At 49.6% G+C, this 19,959-nt stretch overlaps 1 protein-coding gene across 3 annotated transcripts in view; it reads right to left on the bottom strand.

The window, feature by feature from the left end:
* Positions 1-4,234: 4,234 nt before the first annotated feature.
* The window catches only part of LOC117091652 (prostate-specific antigen), a 27,702-nt gene continuing 11,977 nt past the window's right edge, over positions 4,235-19,959 (bottom strand). The window contains exons 1-5 of one of the 3 annotated variants that reach the window (XM_033224257.1): positions 10,031-10,899; positions 8,619-8,778; positions 6,701-6,987; positions 6,420-6,556; positions 4,235-5,084 (exon numbers count right to left, since the gene is read on the bottom strand). In XM_033224257.1, the coding sequence (XP_033080148.1) occupies positions 4,929-5,084; positions 6,420-6,556; positions 6,701-6,987; positions 8,619-8,778; positions 10,031-10,418 (1,128 nt within the window). In that variant the 5' untranslated portion in view covers positions 10,419-10,899 and the 3' untranslated portion in view covers positions 4,235-4,928. The other 2 variants (XM_033224255.1, XM_033224256.1) reach the window with 2 other exon arrangements.

Here is a 19,959-nt window from a genome sequence, read left to right as displayed (position 1 = left end):
TCACTGCTGCTCACTGCATCACCAGGTGAGTGGGAACCTGGGGTCTGGGCAGGGGTGTCTGTGCCCCACAGGGATAACATTTCCCCCTCAGATGAGGCTGGGGACAGAGGGAGACAGGGAAGATTCTGTTTCAGGTTGCATGAACAGGCACTGGGGACCACCTTCCCCTGGGGGCTGCCTCGGTCTCTCACCATATCTCTGTCCATCTGGTCTCTCTGTGTCTCTTGGTATATGGCTCTGCTGTGTCTCTGTGTGGCTGTGTTTTGGTCCTTGATCTCCCTCTCTCTTCTCTCTCTCCTTGCCTCTGTGTCTCCCCGTCTCTGTTTCTCTCTGCATCTCTCTTGGCCATCTCTGTCACTGTGTGTCTCAGTCCCCATCTCTCTGCCCATCTCTCTCTCTCTTTCTTGAGTCTCTGTCTCACCCCTCCCCACACCTGCCCATTGCCATCCTGAGCCTCTGCAGGAGAGAATAGAGGATCCCTGAGAATAGAGACTTTTTCCTATGTGGCCACCCTTCCCAGTGCCCTGCAGTACCTACATACGTGAAAACCATTCACATATGCTTTTCCCACAATTTCTCCAGAAATCTCTGGTTTTTGGGAGTTTGTTTTGTTTGCTTTTTTTGTTTTGTTTTGTTTTGTTTTGTTTTGAGACGGAGTCTCGCTCTGTCGCCCGGGTGGAGTGCAGTGGCTGGATCTCAGCTCATTGCAAGCTCCGCCTCCCAGGTTCACGCCATTCTCCTGCCTCAGCCTCCCCAGTAGCTGGGACTACAGGCGCCCGCCACCTGGCCCGGCTAGTTTTTTGTATTTTTTAATAGAGACAGGGTTTCACCATGTTAGCCAGGATAGTCTCGATCTCCTGACCTCGTGATCCGCCCATCTCGGCCTCCCAAAGTGCTGGGATTACAGGCTTGAGCCACCGCGCCCGGCCCTGTTTTGTTTTTGAGACAGAGTCTTGCTCTGTCACCCAGGCCCAGGCTGGAGTGCAGTGGTGCGATCTCAGCTCACTGCAACCTCTGCCTCCCAGGTTCAAACGATTCTCCTGCCTCAGCCTCCCGAGTAGCTGGGACTACAGGCACGTGCCACCATGCCCAGCTAATGTTTTTGTTTGTTTGTTTGTTTTTGTTTTTGTTTTTTGTTTTTTGTTTTTTGTTTTGAGACGGAGTCTTGCTCTGCCGCCCAGGCTGGAGTGCAGTGGCCGGCTCTCAGCTCACTGCAAGCTCCGCCTCCTGGGTTCACGCCACTCTCCTGTCTCAGCCTCCCCAGTAGCTGGGACTACAGGCGCCCGCCTCGTCGCCCGGCTAGTTTTTTGTATTTTTTAGTAGAGACGGGGTTTCACCGTATTAGCCAGGATGGTCTCGATCTCCTGACCTCGTGATCCGCCCATCTCGGCCTCCCAAAGTGCTGAGATTACAGGCTTGTGCCACCGCACCTGGCCTGTTTTTTGTTTTTTAGTAGAGACGGGGTTTCACCATCTCAGCCAAGATGGTCTCGATCTCCTGACCTCGTGATCCGCCTGCGTCAGTCTCCCAAAATGCTGGGAATACAGGAGTGAGCCACTCTGCCTGGCCTCTGTTATTTTTAAAGTACTCTCCTCTCTTTAGGTTTTACAGCTGCAGCCTGTTTTTCCAGAACTTCCCGCTTCATCTCCTACCCCACACATGATAGGTTCCTCCTGAGAGAGGGGGGAGAGAGAGGGGGAGAGAGAGAGAGAGGGAGAGAGAGGGGGAGAGAGAGAGAGAGGGGGAGAGAGAGAGAGAGGGGGAGAGAGAGAGAGAGAGAGAGAGAAAGGGAAGTGAAGGACCAGAGGGCACAACTCCCTTTGTGATTGGAGATGGAGACAGGTTCACTGGATACAGGTTTAGACAGAGGGTTGCATTGATATGTCAGAGACCTCAAAATAGACATGTCCATTCAATATGTATAGTAGCACACTACCAAACTGTTGGGATGAATTTATATTCTAGGTTCCACCTTCTTTCCTTCCAATATTTCTGCCATCCTTTCTCTCTAGGACTTTTAACATTTAAGATTTGCCAATGAAATTTCTAACTGTCTTCTGGCTTCTTGGCTTTTCCATCTTCCTCTTCAATGGCACGGTATGTATCCTTTGATCTGAGGTATTTCAAATATTTTAAAATCCATCAGACATGTCTCTACTAATTTACTCACATATTTCCTCCTTTCCTATTGTTTTCTCCTCCTGAGACTTCAATGTCATTGACTGTACTTCCAGCACTCACATGGTTTAGCAGTTCCTTAAAATTTTTCTGTCTCTGTCCTTCAATCTGGTCTAAAAAGTCCCTATTATGTTCTTCACCTCTTTTCCATTCTGCTACTCATGCATGATTTTTTTTTTTTTTTTTTTTTTTACTTTTTTCAACTATTATACTTTTCCTACCTAATATTTCACCTTGGTCCTATTTTATATATTATCTCATTCAATGTACCTAATGTCTTCTCTAATCTCTTTTAGTATGGTAATTAGATTAACTTGTAGTTAAATACGATAGCAATTGGATTTGTAAAAACAATTCCTATGCAACCATAAAAAAGAATGAGATCAGGTCCTTTGCAGGAACATGGACGAAGCTGGAAGCCATTATCCTCAGCAAACTAACCCAGGAACAGAAAACCAAACACCGCATGTTCTCACTTATAAGTGGGAGCTGAACAATGAGAACACACGGACACAGGGAGGGGAACAACACACACTGAGGCCTGTTGTGGGGGTCAGGGAGAGGGAGAGTGTCAGGAAAAATAGCTAATGCATGCTGGGCTTAATACCTAGGTGATGGGTTGATAGGTGCAGCAAATCACAATGGCACACGTTTACCTATGTAACAAAGCTGCACATCCTGTAGCCCAGAACTTAAGATAAAATAAAATGTAAAATAAAATAAAATGAAAAACAATCCCATGTTGCAGGAAGAGCTCCAAGGCCCCCTGGATCACAAGACCAAACCAGACCTGAAGAAACTTTCCTCCTCCTCTCCTTTCCCTCACCCCCTGTGCAGAATCAAATATATCTTCACACTCGTGCAGTATAAAGTCAGAAAATAAGATTCCATTTTATTTGCTGCCTCAGTACTTGTAACTGAAAGGGTCTCAAAGGTTTCTATCGCCAGATATATCCCCCACCCCCACAATGGGAAAGGCCCCCACCTGGCTACTTCCTTTACCAGTTGGGGCAGCTGCCCTCCACAAGGTCCTCACCCTGATGGGTTTTATTCCCTGCCAGCTTGAAAAATTTGTAACAAGACCATCACATTCCCCCACAGGAACCAGAGTTCACCCTGCCCTCTTGTTACAACAAAGCCCACCTCCCACAGTCCTTGCTTCTTCAAGCCAATCCTGAGTGCAATTCCCATGTCATCCTGCCTGGTGTACAGTGTCCTCCTGCCTTAGGCTGTGAAGCTCTGTGGCTAAGAAACTCTTGTCGACCTCATATCTCCAGTGCTATGTGTTAGGTGTTCAGACATCTTCATAACCTCAGGGTGGGAATTCCTCAGCACCAATGATGTGAAGAGAAGACAAATAAACCAATCACTGTATCCCCTTTGAGTTCAGTGTCCTTCCTCGACCTTCCCCTATTTCTGAATTCCTCCTTCTTGGGATAGCCCCATGGTCCACTTGACAACAAGACAGAACCAGATCCCCAGGCGGCTTCCTCATCTTCTCCCTTTCCCTCACTCCCCGTACAGTAAAAGGTTGACTCAGAAGCCCTGCACTGCTCAAAGCCTGAACCTTCCAAGTACAGGGCTCACCCTTGGATAACTCCTGGGAGATGACATTTATTCACTTGGAATATTCGGCCCAAGTGCCTTGGTATACCTGGGGCCTCAGGCCGTGCCAGATGATTCATGCTAACCGTATGATTCATGATGAATGCCTGTTCTTGTATATCTGAGGCTCTGGGCCATGCTGTATCTGTTTGAACTCTGGGGAACCTCAGGTCTGAGAAGTTAAGGTCAGCTATTCCAGTACTCTGTGGCTATCCTACAGACCCCCAATAAAAACTCTGGACACTAAGGCTCAGGTGAGCTTCCTTAGTTGGAAATACTTCATACACACGGTCACACATCACTTCTGTGTGATTTAGGTGCTGTCCACAATACCCTACTAGGAGAAAACAACTGAAACTTTTTCCCTGTTTTCTCCACACCCCCACCTAGATGCCTGTTTCCTTTGCTGATTTCAATGTGTCTCCTGTCAATGTAACAAACCAGAATAAACCACAGTATAACAGCTCTTTATTTCTGTGAGTTCTACTAGGAAATCATCAAATCTGAGAGTTGTCTGGGGGACCTCGACACACCTCTACCCATGGTGAATCAGCTTCCAGGGGGTCCAGTCCCTCTCCTTACTTCATCCCCATCCCATGCCACAGGAAGACCCTCCCTCTCGGTTCACAGCCTTCTCTAGGCTTCCCAGTGCCTCCAAGACAGAGTGGATTATGATTTCAGCTCCATCCTTGTTGTGAGTGTCTGGTGCGTTGTGCCTCCAGCTTCTGCTCAGTGCTTCAGGGACAGCATCCAGCACGTGTCACTGTCTACTCTCTCAGTGTGGACCCCACCCCTCCTTCATCTCTGTACCCACAAATAACACAGACACCCCATCCTATCTGGGTCCTCAAAGAAACTGAGTGAGATGTCTCCAGGCATGGCCAGTGTCCCCCAGGACATGGAGAGGACAAAATTACACCCATTTAAGAAACACTCTGGTCTACACCTGTGTCTGCTGATTTCTTTTCCTAGCAACCCTGGACCCCACACCTGAGGACAAAGGTCAATAGAACTGGGGAGGCTTGAGCCTTGGCCCGGTCATTTCCAAGGTTCCAAGTGCCTGGTGTCTAGAATGGCCAAGTGATGCCAGAACTTGAGGTGGATTTTTTTTTTTTTTTGCTACAAGTAGGGAATTGATGGGGTGCTCAGAGGTTTGCCATGATGGTGTCCTTGATCCACTTCCGGTAATGCACCACCTTGGTGTACAGGGAAGGCTTTTGGGGCAGGGCACATGGTTGACTGCCCCATGACGTGATACCTTGAAGCACACCATTACAGATCAGTGGGCCCCCAGAATCACCCTAAGGGTAAAAGCGGGGAGAGAGTGAGATAGGTCAGCCCCAATTTCTGCCTGGGCAATCCTGTCTTTCAGACCTGGACAGGCACATCACAGAGAGCAGTTCCCAGCTTTGGGAAAAGAGAGAAAGGTCTCCAGAGCCAACTCCCAGAAGAAGGTGGGCAAGGATTCCAATAGAGGGGACAGGGGCTCCAATCCTGGCCGATGGGGAAGGAACTTGTGCAGGGGGGAGGGTCCAGGGGGACAGTCCTTGCAGACAGGTCAGCGGGACGAGGGCCAGGACCGTCTGCAGGATGCTGTCCCTGTGGCTCATCACAGAGGCCACCTCTCCAGGACTACTCTCTGACTAGATACCTCCTCTCCAGGGCACTGGGGAGCCATGGAGGGCCGTGAGCAGGGGTGGCATGGTCAGTTCAGTGATCAGAATGACCCACTGGGGCTAGGTGGAGAATGGAGCGGAGGGGAGAGACTAAGGGCCAGGAGCCTGTGAGGGAGGCTGCGTGAGGGCCCAGGTGGGGACAAGGCCTGGAACCACCCTCAGGTCAGCCCCATCATCACTCCGCCCACAGCCCTGCCACCCTTCCTCCCTGCAGTCTGATCCCATAGGGAGGCCAGTAGCAGCCTCTGGACACCTGAGCCAGGCCCTTTCCCGCTTCTGTCCAGCACCATCCCCAGCTCCTGACTCCTCAGAGGAAAAGCAGGGTCCTTCTGTGGCCCAGGTGAGGCCCTGCAGGAGGGGTCCTTTCTTCCCTGTGCGAGGCCATCTCACCCCCTGTCCCTGATCCCTCACTCCAGCCACGCAGCCCCCTCGCTGCTCCTCACGCCCTCCAGGGCCCTCCTCCCAGACCTGGGCAGGTGCTGCTCCCTCTGCTCCCCTGCGGCAGGTGTTTGCTCACTCCCGTCTTCTGCAGGATGTCCCCTTGCAGTCACACTCCCTACCCCTTCTCCCTGCCCCAGAACCCTTCCACCTCCTGACACCCTCCAGCATTTCTGTGTTGTGGTCCCTGTTCCTGCCTGTGCCCCTCACTGGCACAGGGGCTGCAGAAGGGAGGGGCTGCTCACTGCTGCTTCCCAGGCTCTAGGGCAGTGCTGGGCGCATAGCAGGTGCCTAGTAACCGTGTGCTGAATGCAGGGACACATGGGCTGTGCCGTAGGAATCACCTATTGCCTTGAGGGAGTCAAGGAAGGGGGAAGGAGGAAAGGAGATGCACAGGGAGGGGGCGTGGCTACAGCTAGGGAACAGGGAAAGCTGATGCCTGGTTGGCTCCTGGACCCCAGCCCAGAATTAAGGTCCCCACTCACATTTCCCCTCAAGATCTTGGAAGTAGGAATGACTCACCGAACAGGTGCTTTTACCGCCCATCCAGCTTCCAGCACACAGCATGAACTCGGTCACCTTCTGAAAGTGAACTTGCGCACACACATCATTGGAAATAATACGGAGGTCCACACACTGAAGTTTCTTTGGAGTCAAGTCTACGGGCCAGGAAAAAGCACTGTTGTGGGCTGTACCCCACCTGGTTCCTTGGCCCCTCCTTCCTCAGACTCAGAAGTCCTATCCCCTCCTCCCTCAGACCCAGGTATCTGGGCTCCCAGCTGCACCATCTGGCCCTGGCGTACACTCCTCCGGTTCCATGCTGCCCCAGCCTGAGGCGTAGCACGTGGTCCCCAGTGCTGGCTCCCAGGCGGGCAGGTCCAGGACCTTCACAGCATCTGTGATCTCAGCAGGCTCTGACAGGCGGAGCAGCATGAGGTCGTGGCTGGAGTCATCACCTGGCCTGAGGAACTGATTCTTCAGAAGGCTCATGTTGTAGAGCGGGTGTGGGAAGCTGTGGCTGACCTGAAATACCTGGCCCGTGTCTTCAGGATGAAACAGGTTGTGCCGACCCAGCAAGATCACGCTGTTGCTGGGGAGGAAGCAAATGCAGGAATGAGGAGCGAGGATGATGGGGCAAGAGAGACGGGACAGGGGAACAAGGGGGAGGCTCCAAAAGAGAGAAAGAAACCGAGAAAAACACGGGGTTGGGGAAGACACAGTGAGGGCCAAAAATACAGACAATGAGTTGGGAAAGAGCAGTATGATAGGGTGAAAGGCAGATACAGAAACAGAGAAACCAAAGGCAGATACAGAAACAGAGACAGAGTGTAAAAGGACAGAGAGAATGAAAGGGCAGAGGGGAGAACAGTGAGAAACTAGGTGAGCCAAAAACATACAGGATGAGAAAGAAAAGACAGAAACATAGAGAAACAGACAGGGGCCAGAGAAAGAGAGAGAACAAAACCAGACAGAAAGTGAGAAACAGACAAATGAGAAAGGGAATCAGGAAGTCAAGGAAGAAGGAGAAATAAGTAGAGAGGAAGCCAGGGGTGATAGAGTGTGGGAGAGAGGAGAGAGACTGGAGCTGAGTGGGCACCGCCGGAGAGGGGAGGCCTCAGAGTGGCTTTGCTGTAGATGCGGCTTTGGCGTCGGTTTCCAAGTGGGTAGGTAGCCTCGCCTGCAGGCCCCACGCTGTATTCCCCGCCACTTCCCTCCCCAGGGTCCTTTCCGCCAAACCCTGTTCTCCTTCCCCCTTCTCCTTCCTCCTCCCTCAATTGCCCATCCAAGCTCCAGCTGGAACTAGCCCTTCTCCGTGTCTCCCAAGAGTGGAGGGATGTCCTGGAGAAGGAATGGAGTGAGAGAGGCCTCCTCATACCCACACACACACACAAAGGATAAAACCCTTCCTTTTCTTTTCTTTTCTTTCTTTCTTTTCTTTTTCTTTTTCTTTTTTTTTTTGAGGTGGAGTGTCACTCTGTCACCCAGGCTAGAGTGCAGTGGCGCGGTCTCAGCTCACTGCAACCTCCACCACCCAGGTTCAAGCAATTCTCCTCCCTCAGCCTCCTGAGTAGCTGGGACCACAGGCTCGCGCCACCACGCCTGGCTACTTTTTTGTATTTTTAGTAGAGATGGGGTTTCACTATGTTGGCCAGGCTGGTCTCGAACTCCTGGCCTCAGGGGATCTACCCGCCTCGGCCTCCCAAAGTGCTGGGATTACAGGTGTGAACCACCGCGCCCGGCCAAAGCCCTTCCTTTTCTCAGGGTCCCCCCACGCCCATCCTGTGTGTGTGTTCACTAGGGAGAAGGCATAGGAGAGACAGAGACCCAGAGAGAGCCTGGCAGAGAGATAGAGGGTGAGACACACTGGCTGGAGAGGCACCAGAGATGGACAGAGAGAGGGGGAGGTATGGAGACTAAAGACAGAGAAGAGAGGGAGAGAGAGAACAAAATAGTCACACAGAGAGACACAACCCAAGCCAGATACCAAGGGACATAATGAAAGCGACACAGAGAGACATAGAGGGACACAGACAGAGACCCAGGCAACCATGGGGAGGGTAGTCCAGCCCCAATCCTGCCTCCCCATGTGACCTGAACCAGAACCTTCCCTCTCTCCCCCAGTCCCAAGGCTGGCCTTAGAGGTTATCCTGGGGGAAATGCATAGCTGTTATTCTTCTGGGACACAGACACCCCCTCCCCAGACCCCAGGGCCCTACTCACCTCCTGATGCAGTGGGCAGCTGTGAGGACCCACTGGGGGTGCACCAGAACACCCCCGCAGACTGCCCTGCCATGAGAGGCCACAAGCACCTGCCAGGGTTGGGAATGCTTCTCGCACTCCCAGCCTCCCACAATCCGAGACAGGATGAGGGGTGCGGCGCCTGCAGAGGGGGTGCTAGATCAGGGGGATCAGGGTTCACAGGAGGACCTGGGGGACTCGGCTAGGAGAGGGATCTAGGATGTGGGTTTGAAAAGACATGGGGACAGAGAACCAGGGCTGGGAGTCCTGGGACATGGGAAGGGGGAGCTGGGAAAGGCTGGGAATTCTGTCACCCTTCCCCGGTTTGCAGGTTGGTGACTGGGGCTGGTGGGGAGGCTTCATGCTCTGAGAGCAGAGGTGACCCCAGGGATCAGGGTAGGAGACACAGGACAGCGTCCAGACAATATCTTGAGTCTGGGGATTGGGTCCTTGGTGGTGATTTGGGGTCTTGGATTGGGAGAAGGGAAACTTGGTACAAGTTGTGGATTCTGAGGGGATAAGGGATGCTAGGAACCAGGGATAAGTGCCTAATGGCAAGGTTCAGTTGCTGGAAGAGGAAGGTTTTGGAAAGTTTAGGAAGTCCCAGGTTGAGAAAACAGTTCTGGCCTGAGTGAGTTTTGTGTTTTTTGTTTGTTTGTTTGTTTGTTGTTTGTTTTTCCGTTTCTGTTTTTGTTTTTAGGTTTTGAAAAGGATGCAGATTTGGGGAATCAGAGAGCTGGCCATTGTGGCTGGGGATGCTCGTGTTTCTCCTATGGAAAAGGTGGGCCACTGAATGAAGAGTCTGGAGCTAAGAGTCAGGGAATGGGGACTTCTCAGACTCCCATTGCCGGACTGAGGGACCCGTTAGTTGTCTCCGGCCAGATAGCCTGGCCAGGAAGAAGGACGTGTCTGGTTGGCATCTGGGTGTCCTAGGGCAAGATGGGGACCCCAAGCATCAGAGTCTTTGGGATAGGGTTGAACACTCACAGCCGAAAGGGAAAAGTCAGCTGAGGGGCTCAGGAGGCAGACCAGTGATGGGGTCCAAGGAACCAAGGGTATCGAGAGAGGTCTTTGGAGGTTCTGAGCCCCACAAAGAGAAACACGGAGATGTCCCGGAACTTCCCCTTTAGTAAAGCAGCGGTGAGCAGGGAGTTGGCTGGGCAATGGGGAGAAAGTTCTGGGGTAAGTGGGAGGGAGCTTGGACCTGGTGTGGAAGTGAGGACTGTTGCAATATGGAGGGGCTGGGGGTATAGGTTTGGAGTGGGACTGGGAGAGACAGAAAAGAGCCCAGCACCCTGTCTGGGCTGGGGTGCTGGGTGGGAGGGAAAGAGCCTCAGCTTGAGAGTCAGGGCTGGCTCCCCTTTCTGCATCCCCCCAACCCTGGCCCCTCTCACCAATCCACGTCACGGACAGGGTGAGGAAGACAACCAGGACCCACATGGTGACACAGCTCTCCAGGTGCAGGCGGTGAGCTTGGGGCTGGGGAGCCTCCCCGAGGAGCCCTATAAAACCTTCATTCCCCAGGACTCCGCCCCTGCCCTCCCAGCACCCAGATGCTGACCAAGGCCCTCCCCATGCTGCTGGAAGCTGGACAACCCCCTCCCACATCCAGAGCTGTGGAAGGGGAGGGAGAGCCAGCACTTGCTGTTCTGCAATTACTAGATCATGCTGGATGCACCAGGCCCTGTAGCTCATGGAGACTTGGTCTAGGGGACAAAGGCAGAGGAGACAGGTCCGGGATGAAATAGAAACAGGGGGTGGGTACAGTCCCCGATTCTTCATACAAAGCCTCACATGTCTAGATCCTTTGCACTCCAAGACCCAATGTGCCCTAAAATACCAGCACCCAGGGGACTGTGAGACTCCCTGATCCCTGTACCACTCTGAGCCCAGAAACTAGAACTTTTATTTCTCATGCTCCTGAAATAGATGTCTTGGCATTCAGTACTCTCTTTTCCTTGCACTTCCAACCCAGAATCCGGTTCCACGCATACATTGCTACTGTCATCATAAAAAGATCTTGTGGTCCACAGATACTCTAACCCAGAAATACGAGTCTCCCGAAGTTCCCTAGCATTTCAAAATCTAATGTCCGTCAAACAATGTGAAATTCCAATAACCCCCCACTCCTTGTTCTCCAGGCCTGTGCACTCTATCTGTGCAACAGAGAGATGCCTGCTGACCTGCCCTCCCAGGTCAGAATCACTCTCATGCAAAATCCAATGCCCCTTCTCCAATAAGATACTTAGCCTTCAGGAGCCAGTTTATGCACCTCAAGATTAAATGACAGGTCAGGCATAGTGGCTCACACCAGTAATCCCAACACATTCCGAGGCCAAGGTAGAAGGATCGCTTGAAGCCAGGGGTTGAAGGCCAACCAGAGGAACAAGGCAAGATCCATTTCTACAAAAAAAAAAAAAATTTTTTTCCTTTTTGAGACAGAGTCCCACTCTGTTGCCCAGGCTGGAGTACAGTGGAACCATCTTGGCTCACTGCAACCTCTGCCTCCCAGGTTCAAGTGATTCTCTTGCCTCAGCCTCCTGAGTAGCTGGGATTACAGGTGTGTGCCAACATGCCTGGCTAACTTTTGTATTTTTTTTTTTTCAGTAGAGACAGAGTTTCACCATGTTGGTCAGGCTGGTCTGGAACCCCTGACCTCATGATCCACCCACCTCGGCCTCCCAGAGTGTTGAGATTAGAGGCATGAGCCACCGCGCCCGGCCCAAAAAAACTTTAAAAATTACCTAGATATGGTGATGGACCATTGTAGTCTTAGCTATTGGGAGACTGAGGCAGGAGAATCTCTCTTCTTTTTTTTTTTTTTGAGACGGAGTCTCACTCTGTCGCCCAGGCTGGAGTGCAGTGGCCGGATCTCAGCTCACTGCAAGCTCCGCCTCCCGGGTTTACGCCATTCTCCTGCCTCAGCCTCCCGAGTAGCTGGGACTACAGGCGCCCGCCACCTCGCCCGGCTAGTTTTTTGTATTTTTTTAGTAGAGACGGGGTTTCACCATGTTAGCCAGGATGGTCTCGATCTCCTGACCTCGTGATCCGCCTGTCTCGGCCTCCCAAAGTGCTGGGATTACAGGCTTGAGCCACCATGCCGGCCTAGGAGAATCTCTTAAGGCCAGGAGTTCAAGGCTACAGTGAGCTGTGATCACGCCATTGAAATAGAGGGAGAACAAAACCTTGATTTAAAAAAAAAAATTAAGGTGGCATGCAAAATCACAATTTATAGTCTCAGAAGAGAATCAGGAACTCTTAAGAGCCCTGGTACCTCCGCTGTTAACTCCATAAGATTTCATTAATTTCCAAAAAGTTAGTTATTTCAGCTGTTCAATAAAACCAGAGTAGCTCACCTGATCCAGCCCGAACTGTGACTCAAGAATTTGACAAAAGTGGCTGGGCGCGGTGGCTCACGCCTGTAATCCCAACACTTTGGGAGGCTAAGGTGGTGGATCACGAGGTCAAGAGTTCGAGACTAGCCTGGTAAACATTGGTGAAACCTCGTCTCTACTAAAAATACAAAAATTAGCCAGGTGCAGTGGTGCACACCTGTAATCCCAGCTACTCGGGAGGCTGACGCAGGAGAATCACTTGAACCCAGGAGGCAGAGGTTGCAGTGAGCCTCTCCCAGGTTGCAGTGAGTTTGCAGTGAGTTGAGATCGGCCACCATTGCACTCCAGCCTGGGCAATCAATAGAGTGAGACTCTGTCTCAAAATAAAAAGAAGAAGAATTTGACAAAATCTTCCCCTGTTTCTAGCTGAGTGATCAGATAAACTACAAATACAGTGAGGGAGACAGAAGTGAATATAGATAATCACAATTTAAGACCATCTTACAGCTGGAGTGGAAGGATATACTCAGCCAGTGGCCTGACTTCCTCTCACGTGAATTAAGGCTTCCCTGGATTCATCCTGGAAAGGAAGTTTGTCTCCACTCCAGTGAGAACCTCATGGATCGAGTGTCCCTAAGCATATCCTCAACTCATCCTCAATCAAAACCTGACCCAACCCAATTTAATACAAACCAATCCAACTGCATCATACACAGCCCCAACCCCATCCACCCAACGCAACTTAACCTAACAAGCCAACCCTTATGTCTTCCCTCGTTGTTTGATTCCCCATCAAACAAAACTCATGGCCACTCTCAAATCTGATAGCTACTTCCATGTCTTCTACCTCCAAAATCAAACCCAGCCTCATCCCAAATTCAATCCCCACGGATTTCTGAGCCAACGTCAAAACAAATCTATTTCCATCCCAAAGCCATGGCGTCCTAAACCACCTCCACAGTGCCAATCCCAAACTCATCCCAAGCACAATTTTACCCCATCTCCAACCCAACTCCAATCTGACCCTCCATGCTAACTGGTCTTCATGCTCCACTCCTATACCCAGCACATCTAACCAAAGAAAACCAAATACAACCGCATCCCCGTTCTCGAGCCTATCCAGAGCCTCCTCTCCACCCGTGATGATGCTCCCTTGGCTGTGACCTCACAGGAGTCCGTGCCTTCACCCCCTACTCCTGCACACACCATGGTGTTCATCAGGGTCCTTGGTAGTCCCTTTTACACAATGTGGTGGAGATAAGGCTGATGCTGGCACAGTGCCTCGTATTTGGGAGACTCACTTGGGAGAGCAGTGGACTTGGGGAAGACCCATAAGTTCAGGTCCCTGTGCCCTCCACCCAGAAGCCTTTGGGATTTCATGGATGGTGACATACAGCCATTCTCTAGCACTTTTGAGTCCTGGATCAAGTCCTAGACCCCTATGGTTCCAGGCTCCCTGTCTGACACCAGGCCCTAGCCTGGCACCATACAGGCCACTCCCACCAGAGGAGGATGTCGGCAGCTGTACGGTTGGCAGGTGGCTGGAGAGGTGAGCTGCAGAGATAGTCGCACTAACATGATGTCATGGCGCTAGCCACACCCTCGTAGTGTGGATGCTGGATGATGAGTGGATGACACTCAAGGACTCTGGGACATCGTTCATACGCAGATTGTGCTCGCCCCAGGGCACCTTCATGGAGCTAGAAGGGCTGGTGATACCCTCAAGTGGAGTAAGGATTAGGTGGCAAGATGGAAGAATGGGCAACCCTCGATCCTCAGACTCTTGGGGAATCAAGAGATCCCATTACTATCACCCCAAACCCTGGACCCAGTCCTTCCAGCCTCTGCCCTTCAGGGGCCAAGGAGGGACTCAAGCCACAAATATACCCCAGAACTCTACCCCTCAGGATTCCAGCCCCTTCTTCCTGAAGATATGAGATTCTTAGGCCATTCCCACATTAGTACCTCGGGAGCTGAGATCTTACCAGTCTCCTCCCTCATTGACCTAAGAGTTCAGAACTGACACTATCCCTCCCCCAGGACCTTCACCTCCAGCCTCTTCCTCCTTTGAAATTCGAGAGGCTGGACCCACTTCTCACTCAAACCCAGAAGTTCTGATCCCCAGCCATGCCCCTTCAGGATCCTGAGCACTGCCTTATTCTGGATTTGGCAGTGGAGTGCTGCCAGACACAGTCAGGATCGGGACTCAGAACCTTGGTTAGGCATAAAGAAGCGGGATGTGATAGAAAAAGTATTTAATGGTGGAACGTTGAGATTGTCCTGCAGACAAGGGTGGAAGACTCTGGCTGAACAGTGTTGGGAGGCAATTCTCCATGGTTCTGTCACGTATCTGTGTGTCTTCTGAGCAAAGACAGCAACAGGTTTTTTTTTCTGGATTGTCTTTTCAAGAATGTTTGTATAGCAGGCATCCTTGCAAGATGATATCTCTCTCAGATCCAGGATTGCGTACTGTCCTAGATAATAAAGATAATGTCTCTTACAACAGATTTGTTTACTGTCAAGAGCAATAAATACAATATGTTCCTCCAGAGTAGGTCTGTTTTCAATCCAAGATCATAAAGATAATATCTTCATCAGGGACAAAGGCTGAGCAGGTTTGCAAGTTGTCCCAGTAAAAGATTGAGGATTCCTCATCTCAGATTTCTCACCGGTGGCACAAACCCTGTGTGCACAGCATCCACCTGGACTGCTCTGGTCACCCTACAAGGTTTGGGGGGGCAAGGAGAACTAATGTGAACATGAACCTCATGCTGTCTGCTGAGCTGTGAGCAGTAAAATCCTTTGTCTCTGACTCAGGAGTCTCATGGAGTCTGCCAGCATTCACAAAACTCTGGTAGGTTAGCTTATTTGTTTGCAGGTGGGTAAAATGTCAACCCCTTCAGAGTTACTGACAAACAGTTGGGCACTGAGACTGCACTGGCCAGCTGGGAATGGAGATAGGAGGGGACCCAGCTGGATGCAGTGGGCAGTGGGGGTCATAGAGGCAAAAGAGTACAGAATACAGTGGGATCCTAGTATCATGGTGGAGGTCAGAAAGAGCCCTAAAAGAGAGGGTCCAGGTAGGAGGTTAGTGAAGGTCCACCTCCACCCTCTCCAGGACAGGGACATCAGGTCACAGTTAATTTCTCTGCAGTTGGTGAGTGGTCGTGGTCTCCCAGTCTCCAGCATCCAGAGTGTCCCTGGTCTAGTGGTCCCCCTTTTCTGAGCCATAGCTGCTTTCTCTGTCAAATGAGACCAGTAATACCCACCCCATAGTGATGCTGTGAGGATTAGATGAGCATCTGTAAGTGCTGAAGATAACGCCTGACACATCCCAACCATTCAGCAGTGCAAGCATACACTTACATGGACTCCCTAAAGCCAGGCATGTGCTGGTGCCTCATGCACGTCACCACATTTGATCCTCACAATGACCCCATGAGGGAGACTGTGCAACAGAGGACTGACCTCGCCCAAAGACCTCAGGCCTTTGCCCTCAGAGCCTGAGACGTCATCTCTTTTTTTTTTTTTTTTTCTCTCCTTTCTTTTTCTTTTCCATTTCTTCTTTCTTTGCAAGAGGTCATCTATAACGCTTTGGAATATCCCGCCATATTAGAGTGCCTTTGTTCACCTGAAGGTTTGGACCACACCAGATAGTCTAACGTAGTGATTTATGCTGAAGGTTTTGAGCCACACCATATCAGCTAGATTTCTAGAGGGGCTGGATACTAAAAGTCAACCATGAAGATGGTCAACATGTCTGTGTGAGGGAGCCCCCTCAAAAAAAATTTCTGGACATCAAGGCTCAGTTGAGTTCCCTGGATGATAATACACTGTGAATATTGTCACAGATCATTGCTCAGAGACGTTAGTGCTTTCCACGATGTCATTAGGAAAAGAAAACTGGAAGCTTTGCACTTTGAGTTCTCCTTTGCCTCATTCACCTCTTCCTGGGCCAGATTTTCATCTGTATCCTTTTGCTATAATCAACCACAACCACGAGCATCCTAGCAAACGACTGAACCTTGAGGATGATCTTTCAGACTCTCCTGGAATCTCAACTGATGTCACAATGGAGGGTCATCTTGGGAAGCCCTGAACTCTGTATAGGAACTGTTACTAGTTCCACTTTAAAGTAGAATAACATGAGTCGCAGAGATGTTAGGTCACTAGAAATTGGCAAAGCCAGGATTACCCACTATATATAGAGAAATCCAAGAAATATATGTGGGAATGCATGCTAAGGGTGGGTGTAGAATAATGGTGGAAGGAATATAAAGTTAGATCAGGCTGAATTTATTAATATGGACCCACTAAACAGAAATATTGGGTTTAACACTGCAGCTAGGGGAATTAGAAAGGGCTCTAATGATTCATTTGTTTGATTGGTTGAAAACAGTACCATGAGGTGGCCTACTCTATGTGAAGTTGAAATGTCAGAACAGATCACTGGTAAAGAAAATCCAGCTCTGCAAAGCAGAACCCAGACTGGAGGTGTTCGACTAAAGATAATAGATTCCAGATCCCTCAAGGGCGGACTTTAGGATTCAGGACAGATAGTAAACCCCAAGCAGCAGATGAGCATGTCAAATCTGTGTTCCAGAAGCCAGCCCCACACTGCTACAGCCAAGCCTCAGATTTCAACTCCAAATCCCAGAATCTAGGCTCCAGAAACCCAGCTCCAGGTTCTGTACTCCCACACTCTAGAATTCAGGCAAATGTCTAGAATGGTGGTTCTCAAACATTTTCCATCTCAGGACATGTTTACACTCTTAAGAATTATTGAGCTGGGGCCAGGCGCTATGGCTCACACCTGTAATCCTAGTACTTTGGGAGACTGATGCGGGCAGATCATGAGGTCAGGAGATCAAGACCATTCTGGCCAACATGGTGAAATCCTCTCTACTAAAAATACAAAAAAAAAAAAAAAAAAAAGCTGGGTGTGGTGGCACACACCAGTAATCCCAGCTACTCAGGAGGATGAGGCAGGAGAAGCACTTGAACATGGGAGGCGGAGATTGCAGTGAACCGAAATTGTGCCACTGCACTCCTGCCTGGTGACAGAGCAAGACTCTGTCTCAAAAAAAGAAAAAAAAAAAGAATTATTGGGCCAGGCACGGTGGCTCATGCCTGCAATCCCAGCACTTTGGGAGGACAAAGCAGGTGGGTCACCTGAGGTCAGGAGTTTGAGACCAGCCTGGCCAACATGGTGAAACCCCATCTCTACTAAAAATACAAAAATTAGTTGGGCATGGTGGCAGGCACCTGTAATCACAGCTACTCAGGAGGCTGAGGAAGGAGAATCACCTTAACCCAGAAGGCAAAGGTTGCAGTGAGCCAACATTGTGCCACTGCACTCTAGCCTGGGTAACAAGAACAAAACTCCATTGGAAAAAAAAAAAAATTACTGAGGGCCTTCCTTGGATTTTTGTTTATATTAACTGCCAAGACCAGCTCAGTTGGGGAGACCCTAACCCAGCAGCACTAGAGGAATTAAAGACACACACACAGAAATATAGAGGTGTGAAGTGGGAAATCAGGGGTCTCACAGCCTTCAGAGCTGAGAGCCCCAAACAGAGATTTACCCACGTATTTATTAACAGCAAACTAGTCATCTATAGATACTGAATTAACTAAAAGTATTCCTTATGGGAAACAAAGGGATGGGCTGAATTAAAGGAATAGGTTGGGCTAGTTAACTGCAGCAGGAGCATGTCCTTAAGGCACAGATCGCTCATGCTATTGTTTGTGGCTTAAGAATGCCTTTAAGTGGTTTTCTGCCCTGGGCGGGCCAGGTGTTCCTTGCCCTCATTCCTGTAAACCCACAACCTTCCAGCTTGGGCCTTAGGGCCATTATGAACACGTTACAGTGCTGCATAGATTTTGTTTATGGCCAGTTTATGGCCAGATTTTGGGGGGCCTGCTCCCAACAATTAACTATATCTATTGATATATTCCACAGTAGACCCCCACAGCAGCCACAGCGACCCCCACCCAAGGAGAGTCTGAGCTTAGACATGCCTAACCCTGCCCCCACCTGACGGTCTTTCTCTACCTGCCCTGGTAGCCAAAGACAAAGGACATAATCTCTTGGAAGTTCTCTGGCCCCATCCACCATCTGAGAAACCGGAATGCTTATCCAGATGACCCTAGGGCAAGCCGTTTTCCTCCCTGTACTACTGCAGCTGATGCTGTCTTGAAAGTGTCACCTCCTGGCTGGAGGCTAACCAACACAAAACCTGCACACTAAAAAATAATACAACCAAGGACTAGTTCACCAACAATGGATCCAAACCAAAAAGAAATCTTTGAAATTGCCAGAAAAAAAATTCAGAAGATCGATTATTAAGCTACTCAAGGAGGCACCAGAGAAAGGTGAATACCAACTTAAAGAAATTTAAAAAGTGTTACAGGATACGGACAGAAAAATCTCCAGAGAAATAGCATAAATCAAAAACAATAACAACTTCTGGAAATGAAGGACACATTGAGAGAAATGCAAAATACACTGGAAAATCTCAGCAATAGAATCAAACTAGTAGAAGAAAGAACTTCAGAGCCCAAAGACAAGACTTTTGGATAAACCCAATTCAACAAAGACAAAGAAAAAAGAATTTTAAAAAAACGAACAAGACCTCCAAGAAGTTTGGGATTATGTTAAATGACCAACCTAAGAATAATTCATGTTCCCAAGGAAGAACAGAAATCTAAAAATTCGGAAAACATATTTGAGGGGAATAATCGAGGAAAAACTTCTTTGGCCTTGCTAGAGATCTAGATATCCAAATACAAGAAGCTCAAAGAACACCTGTGAAATTCATTACAAAAAGATGACCACTGGTCGGGCGTGGTGGCTCATGCCTGTAATCCCAGCATTTTGGGAGGCTGAGGCAGGGGGATCACGAGGTCAGGAGATCGAGGCCATCCTGGCTAACACAGTGAAACCCCATCTCTATTAAAAATACAAAACATTAGCCGGGTGTGGCAGAGCGTGCCTGTAATCCCAGCTATTCAGGAGGCTGAGGTGGAAGAGTCGCTTGAACCTGGAAGGTGGAGGTTGCAGTGAGCCGAGATCGTGCCACTGCACTCCAGCCTGGGCGACAGAGTGAGACTCCATCTCAAAACAAAACAAAAAGATGACCACCTAGGCGCATAGTCATCAGGTTATCCAAAGTCAAGATGAAGGAGCATCAGGTAACTTATAAAGAAAACCTATTAGATTGACAGCAGATTTCTCAGCAAAAACCCTACAACCTAGAAAGGATTGGGGTCCTGCCTTTAGCCTCCTCATACGAAACAATTATCAGCCAAGAATTTTGTATTCAGTGAAACTATTGGCAGAGCACACAAAGCCTCCGGGTCAGAGACAAAGGACTTTATTACTTATGGCACAGCAGGTAGCTTGAGGTTCATGTTCAAATGGGCTCACCTTGCCCCCCAGGTCCCATAGGGATGATTGGAGTGGCTCAGGCATATGATGTGCTCACAGTGGTTCGTGTCAATGCTGGGGAACCCCTGTTTACATGTGTTTACAGATCTTCAATCTTATAAGGGAGATGCAAGGAAATCTGCCTGACTTTGGACCTCAGGGAGATATTATCTTTGTTATCTTGGACTGCTGATCCACCTGCCCTGGAAGGACATACTGTATTTACTATCCTAGCCAATAAATAAATCATTATAGAAGGACATTATCTTTATTGTCTAAGACAGTAAACAAACATGTTCTGATGCTCTAGAGAAACATCCGTAAAAAGACAGTCCGGAACTAAAAAGTGGCTAATACCTTTTTCAGGAGACAGGCAGAAAGGTAAGACAGCCATGGATAACTGTCTCCTAACACCATTCAGTTCACACTCTCGGTGCTTCCCCACAGGATAAATAATCTCAGGCTTCCCAACCAGGCATTCAAAGTGCAGGCATTTGGTCTGGGATACAAAACCCAGCCCCAGTTTGTATTTTTTTTTTTTTTTTTTTGGAGACAGTCT

The sequence above is a fragment of the Trachypithecus francoisi genome, unplaced genomic scaffold, assembly GCF_009764315.1.
Source record: "Trachypithecus francoisi isolate TF-2019V2 unplaced genomic scaffold, Tfra_2.0 Lachesis_group12, whole genome shotgun sequence".
In the NCBI taxonomy this organism is placed as follows: domain Eukaryota; kingdom Metazoa; phylum Chordata; class Mammalia; order Primates; family Cercopithecidae; genus Trachypithecus; species Trachypithecus francoisi.
This window is presented reverse-complemented; position numbering and strand designations above follow the sequence as displayed.